The 8,598-nt window shown below is 39.3% G+C and overlaps 2 protein-coding genes across 2 annotated transcripts; both read left to right on the top strand.

The window, feature by feature from the left end:
- The first annotated feature begins 3,103 nt into the window (after positions 1-3,103).
- Positions 3,104-4,375, top strand: LOC122969921 (4-galactosyl-N-acetylglucosaminide 3-alpha-L-fucosyltransferase 9-like). Its single transcript, XM_044335957.1, has one exon. The coding sequence runs from the start codon at positions 3,211-3,213 to the stop codon at positions 4,303-4,305; it is 1,095 nt and encodes a 364-aa protein (XP_044191892.1). The 5' UTR covers positions 3,104-3,210; the 3' UTR covers positions 4,306-4,375.
- A 2,470-nt stretch (positions 4,376-6,845) lies between these two features.
- On the top strand, positions 6,846-7,988 carry LOC122970302 (4-galactosyl-N-acetylglucosaminide 3-alpha-L-fucosyltransferase 9-like). Its single transcript, XM_044336432.1, has one exon. The coding sequence runs from the start codon at positions 6,846-6,848 to the stop codon at positions 7,986-7,988; it is 1,143 nt and encodes a 380-aa protein (XP_044192367.1).
- The last annotated feature ends 610 nt before the right edge of the window (positions 7,989-8,598 follow it).

Raw genomic sequence — 8,598 nt, 5'->3', positions numbered from 1 at the left:
CACTTCTGGAGTGTAGCCACTAGATTCTGTTCGTCAGTGCAATCTCTCTTTGAGCATTTCTTTCATCAGCCTGTCTCTTTGAAATGTGTTTGTGGGGTTTATTGTCCATATTGCTGGTTTAGCTTTGTGGAAAATGGTGGTCATGAATAAACACAGAACCATTAAAGCTGCACTAACCAACATTTTTATACAGTATTAACGAAGGATTAAATCACTGTAAAAAGGGTCACTATTCACACAAAGAATTATCACCCAACTCTGCAGTTCTCCTCAGCTAAGCTTTCTAGTGAGTGTTTTAGCATCTTTCAGGCCATTGTTTTGGTTTTTCCAGCCTGCAACTTTATTGTTTTGGTGGACTCTCACTGTTCTCATCAGTGTCAGACACAGCAGCTGTTTTCAGTAAAAAAGCTCTGATAAACTCAATATACGCTACTTTCCAAGCACCAAATGACACACTGACAGAGTTAGCACCAGCTGGTGAATATAATGCAACATTTAGCAGTGAACGAGCCAGACATTTCCTGGACCCTGCAGTGAATTAAAAGTGCTTAATGTGAGGTCCTCTGACTCATGATCTCAGTGACAATAACAGCTCAGTGCAACCGTGTGTGTGTGTGTGTATGTATTTGACAGCAGGAACCCCCATGCTGATACATGAATATGTGAATAAAACTGCACTGAGGTAGCTGATGGCTGATGGAGACCAAAACAGAGCTAAAAGGATATTGAATATTGGACTAAATAAGCAACTGTTTGCTAGCACGCTCGTTTCAAAAATATGGTAATGTTGTGTTTACAGCTTGCTCCGCTGTCCCCAAGTGGACAAGTGGTTCAAATGAACAACAATATTACATTCGTTTTTTAAAAATGTTGCATCCCTTCAACAAATGGAGTGAACTGCACAGAATGCATTTGAGCATTATGGTCCAAAGCTGGCTATTTAATAATTTGCGTTATAAATAGCACTGTTCATGAACAAAACTAGGAGGTTCTGGTTTAACTTCGGCTCTCAAGTCTGTCCGTACCATTTTGTCTGTGTATTGTCCCTGTGATGGCATGACCCGATCTGACAAACACCTCTTACATCTATCACCACCTGTTCTTACCTTGTGCCTCTTTTGCCCCATTATAGTTGTCTCGTTGAGTCTTGACCAGACCTGACCTTGACCTGTAACTCGCTGCCCATGCTAACCCACAGTAGCTTAACAAATAACACATTGCTGTCCATCTGCAGCATCAGCAGTGCCCGTGACCCATGGCAGGGGAGATCAGACTGTCACATGCCAAAATGGACTAACGACATGAGGCAACCAACTTGCTGAAAGATGCCGAGTTCAGGCAGGACTTGATGTCTTTGGTATCTCAGGCATGTGTGTTAAATTATAGAGTGACTGCATGCAGTAAGCGTTGCTGATACTGTATGTTGTGTTGAGGTCAGCGCTACAACTGACAGCTTTCCTCTGCCTTTAAATTACTGTGATCATTACTTGATTATACATACGGTACAGGCTAAAGAATGATAAAAGATTCATGAACTCATGTGTTCAAATAAACCCTTGTAGGTTTTAATGTGATGTGTAATCAGTTCTTTTTTTTCTGCAGCAGCTGATAGATTGCATTTGCTTTCAGGATCCTGCTAAAAACGTGAATGTAAACACACTGGTGAAACAGTAGAGCTTCCAGTAACACACAGCTCGATGATTCTGTATCTTGTAGAAGCTGCTTTTACTCCGTAGTGAGTCGATTGATCATTGATCAGTTAAAAACCCTGTATGCACACACACAAACGTAGACAATCTGAATCAGTTGATGTGTGTTTATTGGGTTGGGTTGGCTTGCTATACTGTCTCCATAGCTTGATTTTATTTAGGAAAGATGCAGAGGTAGCTACAATATTTGGATTTTTAGCTTTTCTTAGAAAGAGCTGGGAAAGGCATTCTGTCAGTGGAGCACTTTGTTCAAGATACAATCGTCTCTATGTTGAGAAAAGATGCTATGATTACTGTAAGTAAATGATCAGCAAGTGTCAAAGCAACTTCAAGTAGTGCTCTAAGTGGAAAAAAAATGAGATAGCATGTGGAAATAAAAAAGGAAACCAGCAAACTAGCACTTCTGTTATCACCCAAATCAAGGGCAGCAACAGAAGTGCACTGGACTCCTGCTTTGAACTACAAATTTGACTTTCACATGTACATACGTACAGTATGTAAATATTTTCCCCTTTTTTTCCTTTCATTTGCATACATTCAGCTGTGGCTTTGATGTATCTGCGTCACTGATGGATGTGTGTTGGCTGTTGATGGTGGTTTCTGCAGGTGGAGGTGCAAGACGAAGATTAATCACAGTATTTTCCACAAGTTCTACATGTGGTTTTAGGCGCTCTCAGAAAGTCATTTGTAAAATGAGTTCTCTCGTTTGTCTTTTCATGTGCTTTTCATGTGGTCGGGACCAACTTGATCATCATAAATGATGGTGATGTGGTATGATAGTAGTAATAGCAGTACTGCATACAAAAACACAAAGAAGCACAAGCAAAAAGATGTGTCCAGCAGGGTAAGCAAATACAACTGGTTTCTCTTACTGGGATCCAGAAGATAGCCTCATTTATTCACCAATATTCACAAGTGTCAGAGACCTGCCACAGATGCTTCACTGAAAACCCAGAGTCATACAGCCCTTACACTCTATGAAAAGGTGAGCACAGCATGTTTTATGCAATGGTGATAATCTTTATTTCTATAAAGCAGTGGTTCCCAACCTAGATGTTGAGACCCGCACAAGGGTTTGCAAGCTGATCAACTTGAAAATAAGATAGAAAAAACAAAATTCTGCCACACAAAGACATGTTTATATTTCAGATTTTTATCCAATATTTTTTTTTTTTTTTATAAAATACTGTATAGTTTTACCTTTTCAGGCCTCTAAAAACATTGTAATGAATCAATCTGAGAAGAGAAAGTCACTCTTTGACTGACCTGCTCACATCATATAGACATGCAACCTGTGAGTAGTCACACGGAGGTACTGCATCGTATTTATCTGAATTAGAACTGAAAATCATAAGCATTACAAAGTACTTATTTTTCAAAGTCTCTTCTGTTGGATTGTATTATAATCTACAACTTTAGGTGCAAGTTTTGTTATGATTGAATTTGTTGCAACTCATAATGTATCATCACATCGCTTTCAGTTTTCTGTCTCTCTCCGCAGATGATGACAACAGCTTCCAGTAAAACAGTGTGTTTAGCAAAGATAATTGCTCTTGGGCTTATCTGTTCTGTTCTTGCATACTTTCTCTATTTCGAGCCTCCATCTCTTGTTTGCCAATTTCTATCTATGTTGGATGATGAGGAAGCTTTTAAAGGCATGGATCCAAATGAAAAACCCATAGTGCTGCTGTGGTTCTGGCCTCTCGGTGTGAAGTTTGATTTCAAAGCCTGCTCTACCTTCTTCAACATCGACCGCTGCGTCCTGACAGATGACAGATCCCTGTATGACAAAGCGCAGGGAGTCATTATCTTCCATAGAGATATAGACTTGCATTTGCGAAACATGCCGCAGGGCCCACGTCCTGCTTTTCAGAAGTGGATCTGGTTTAATATGGAATCTCCAGCAAACACGGCAAAGAAACCAGGTCTGGATAACCTTTTCAACTTAACACTGAGCTACAGAAGAGATGCTGATATCACGGTGAGGAATGAGCTGATAATCAGGAAAACAGAGATGAAAGATGACTTTGTCTTGCCCAAGAAAGACAAACTGGTGTGTTGGATTGTCAGTAACAAAGATCCATCTACTGGAACAGCTGTGAGAGAGAGATATTACCATGAACTGGCCAAGCATATCAAGATACATGTATTTGGCAAAGCTTTTGCAGGGCACAGGCTGAGATATGAAGACTATTACTCAACTATTGCTAGCTGTAAGTTTTACCTCTCATTTGAGAACTCCATCCACAGAGACTATATCACAGAGAAGGTGAACGGACCCCTCGTGGCGGGGACAGTCCCTGTAGTTCTGGGTCCACCAAGAGAAAACTATGAGCAGTTCCTTCCCTCTGATGCCTTCATTCACATAAATGATTTCCCTGATGCAAAGTCATTGGCAGAATTTCTGCTCCACTTGGACGTGAAGGACAAGGCGTACATGCGTTACTTTGAGTGGAGGAAGTACTACACAGCCACTCCTCATCTCCTGTCAATCAATAATGAATTCATTCAGCCCATCTGCCTCGCCTGCAACCACATGTCAAGAGACAAGACTTTCCATGTGGTTCATGACCTTTATAAGTGGTACTCTTCATGAAAACCACAATGAGAATATTATTTGTGGTTCAGAAATGCACAATAATAGCTTGAACCTGGCTAAGCTGCTAGTGTTGATGGATATTTTGAGTGATATATTATTCACTTTTTTAGGAGTTAGATGAGAATATCGATGCAATCTGTACGGTTAACATGTGGCGATACAGCCAGCAGACTTTTAGATAAGGTTATCATAAAGACTGCAAACAGGGAGAAACAGCTAGTGTGGCTAGAAATACGAATAGTCCAGAACTTAACCCCCCGCAAAACCACATGTTGTCATTCTTACATTTTGGTTTTTTGTATGGATTAAACAAACAAGATATAACATATGAATTACAAAGCTAAGACAACCAGCTGCTAGCTGTAGCCTTATATTTAACAGACTGCTGGTGTCGATCTTCTCATCTAACTCACAGCAAGACTAAACAGAACAGTTCCTTTAACCCGGATATTAAGGCATGTATTACCTCTGTTGTTGGGTTTATCCTAAACATTGTCAATATAAAATGTCAAAAATGTGAAACTCACTGGTTTAGTAATAATTATTAAAAGCTTTTCGGTGTCAAATGTACTAGTAGAGAAAAAAAAAAAGTAGAGAAAAATTCAGGAAATGTGTCTTTGGGGATTGGGATTAGAGCTGGAATGATTATAGCTGACTAATTGATTAGTTGATTGACAGAAATGGCAATCATTTTATAATGAATGAATTGTTTAAATTTTTTTAAGCAAAAAACACCCAAAATCACAGACTCTACCTTCTCAAATGTGAGTATTTTCTGGTTTTCTTCTTCTGGGATTGTAAAACTGCATATAATTGGGCTTTGGACTGTTGATCAGAAAAAACAAGCAATTTGAAATTGTGAATTTGGGCCTTTTCATAGTATATGAAATTTAACTTGAACCATTGTATGACCTACCTAATGATGAAGTGAATGAGGGAGAGCAGTGACACAATAAACAAGAGAATGACCTGTGAATAAATAGATGGATTATAGTTATATCATATTATTATTAATATATATGTTATATATATTTATAGATTTGAGGGTGAGAGGGGGGATATGCGGGGGCTTGGAGGGTCTATACTATATGTGTGTTTGTATTTTATCTTCTTTCATTTTTGTTATTATATAGTTTTGTTGCTATCTTTACCTTGCTTTCATGTCACTACGCTGCTTCACATTTTGAAAAATAAAGTTCAGTTCAGTACAATAACCAGCAGACTGTGATGAAAATAATCACGTCAGTGGTATGAATCACTGTCAGCAAATAGTCTGCATTTGTGAACACAAGCTTTGCATGGCAAAACAGGGCTTTTGTTTTTTTTTAGAAATTTCTCAAGCCTATCACCTGGTGTTTGCAGAGGCAGGCAAAACTCTATTCAAAACAGGTTTAATCTGTCCTCCTGTCACTTGCTGCCTGTTTTTGCATTGTTCACATGATCCAGTAGGACAAGTTAAGTTGGAGACAAAGATGCTTCTGACAGTTTGTGTCCAGTATTTGCTCTGACTCATCTGTCATGTCAAATGTTCATTCTTGCTTTCTTTGTGTTATTTTTACACTCACCTGAGTGGAGGTAAAAGGTCTGTGATTGGAGCTGAAGCGAATGATGATGCAAATGTATTCGATTAAAACATGACAAAACATTTCTCCACTAATATAAGTAATTTTACCATTAATTTTACTTTTTTGGCAGGTTTTTGGATATTTGTACTGATCAAAAAAATGTTAATAAATAAAGTCTCCAGTGTGCAGTACTTCACTTTAATTATTGCATACCTTTGTTCCAGCAAGTTGTAGATACTTTAACATCTTTTGAGAGTGATTGAGCAGGTTTCAACCTGAATTTTCTAAATGCACAATGACCAAAAACACAAATCAGTTGTTGTAAAGTCAAATCCCAGGGTTTTGAATATTTGACAGCCAAGTTGGAGAGATTGCTTATGTTAATGAGTAGGTGGAGCGTAAGTCGAATGTCACGTTTCAAGGTCTTAACCCTTGTATCCTACAAGGGATGAGAAAAGCAAACAAATCTTCTTGAGTTGTTTCAGTTGTCAGACCTGTGCGGTTTCTCAGTTTGGATCCTGCAGAAATTCGACACACTCACCTTCCAAGCGGCAACTTCATTTCAATTTCCAAGGGACAAGCAAGTATTCTGACCAAATTTCTCTCTCATTTACACCCAGCTGCTTTTATTCTGATGAAAATGACCACTGCCAGAACTCAGCAGCAGAGCTTTTTAATGGGGTAGGGGGGGGGGGCATTTCGTAGTGCATGCTCATTTGGATCCAAACAAACATTATATTATCATTACTAGCTTTTTATGCAACATGGTGTTATACTGTTTAAGAGTTTTTTAGTCAACATTGAGGTTATAAATTCTTGAAAAACTTGATGGTTTGATTTCACAGTTAGTTTAGATACTTTAAAGTCCATGTGATACCTTCTATGAGATATTAAAATTGACATAATGCCGATAATCAGCTGAGGAAATGTTTTGCCAATGATAAGGGGTTCTTCTTTCCTTGCAGATTTAATATGGCTTCCACCCCCGTTTTTTGTGTTTTACGGGCCATCCTGACAGTGATTCCTGTGCTGGCTGGATTCATAGTCCTGTTTTTAATATACTATAAGTCATTTCCATCTCCAAAATGTCATCCTCCCCCGGCTCATTCAGATCGGCTGACAAAGCAGGCTAATTCTCACAGCACGTCAGCGGTTACAAAACAGTCAAACAGCCCTGCAGCGACACAACAGACCGACAAGCCTATAATGCTGCTGTGGTTCTGGCCTGAAAACAAAAGGTTTGATTTTAAGGACTGTAAAAAGCTTTTCAACATTGACAGCTGCCACCTCACAGATGATAGATCTTTGTACTCCAGAGCGCAGGGAGTTTTGATATTCCACAGGGCTATCCTAGATGACCTCTCCAACCTCCCCACCTCACCTAGACCCAGATTTCAGAGGTGGATCTGGTTTAATGTGGATTCGCGGAGCAACACGCGCAGGATACAAGGCATTCAAGGCCTTTTTAATCTAACCTTGAGCTACAGGAGGGATGCAGATATCCACGTTCGTTGGCAACTAACTGTCAAGAAGAACACAGATGGAGATTTTGTGCTGCCCAAGAAGGAGTGGTTGCTTTGTTGGATTGTGGATGACACTGACCTCCACACAGAATCAGGGGAGAGTTACAGCTACTATCGAGAGCTTGCAAAACACATCCACATTGATGTTTTTAACAGCTCCAGCGCCGGGTTATTGAGGGGTGAGAACTATTTTCTGACCATTAGCAGCTGCAAATTCTATCTTTCCTTTGAGAGTTCAATTGACAGAGATTACATTACAGAAACATTCAGTGGACCTCTGGCAGCCGGCACTGTGCCGATAGTGTTGGGCCCACCGAGAAGGAACTATGAGGATTTTGCCCCAGGTACTTCCTTCCTACATGTGAATGACTTTGCTAATGCCAGGACACTGGCTGAGTTCCTCCTGAGGCTGGATAAGGATAATGAGGCTTTTATGAGATACTTTAATTGGCACAGATTCTATACAGCAAGACGTCATCTAACTGGGGAAAATCATGAGTTTGCACACGCTATCTGCCAAGCCTGTGACCATGTGGGTGTAACCAAGGAGTACAGAGTGATGCCTGATCTGTACAAGTGGTTCTTTCTGTGATGCGTTTATTGATCTCCCCTTCCTCTGCAATGATTAAACAAATTGGCATCTCACTATGCCAAAAGTCCTCATTATTGTATCGTCTAGAAAAAACAATGCAACTTTTGTCTCAAAACAAATACTAATAAAAAACTTCTGATGAAATATGTGCAACTTATAGGGAGTGTAAGTAATAAGTGATGATATATTTTTTTTAAATGTAACTGTGGTTAATCAACCACAGAGATGAATATCCACTATAGCATCCAAAAATAAACCTTTAGAACTTTATAACTTTGGACCAAAGTCCGTATACATCTTTACTCACAGGCACAAAGAAGAAATTATGACTAGAATACATCAACCTCATTTCAAATGAGTCATGTTTCAAAGCTGTTGTCATTAAAGTTTGCTGGAGTTTTTAAAGTGATGCAAAAGATGATGCCTTTCTTGGAACTTTAGAGCTGTAATGTACATTGACCTGTATTCACCTGTATTCAATTTTTTATAGTTACCTCTGGTACTTTTTTCGCCATGCATACAATTTTGGTTTTATTTGCTGAGTGTATTCTGTGGCCTACTGAGTAACAGGGTCACTGTTTCTGGAATGAGATGCTGCTTTCATTTTTAT

The sequence above is a fragment of the Thunnus albacares genome, chromosome 19, assembly GCF_914725855.1.
Source record: "Thunnus albacares chromosome 19, fThuAlb1.1, whole genome shotgun sequence".
Taxonomy (NCBI): Eukaryota; Metazoa; Chordata; class Actinopteri; order Scombriformes; family Scombridae; genus Thunnus; species Thunnus albacares.
Note: the sequence above shows the minus strand (reverse complement) of the source record. Positions and strands in the feature narration are given on the sequence as shown.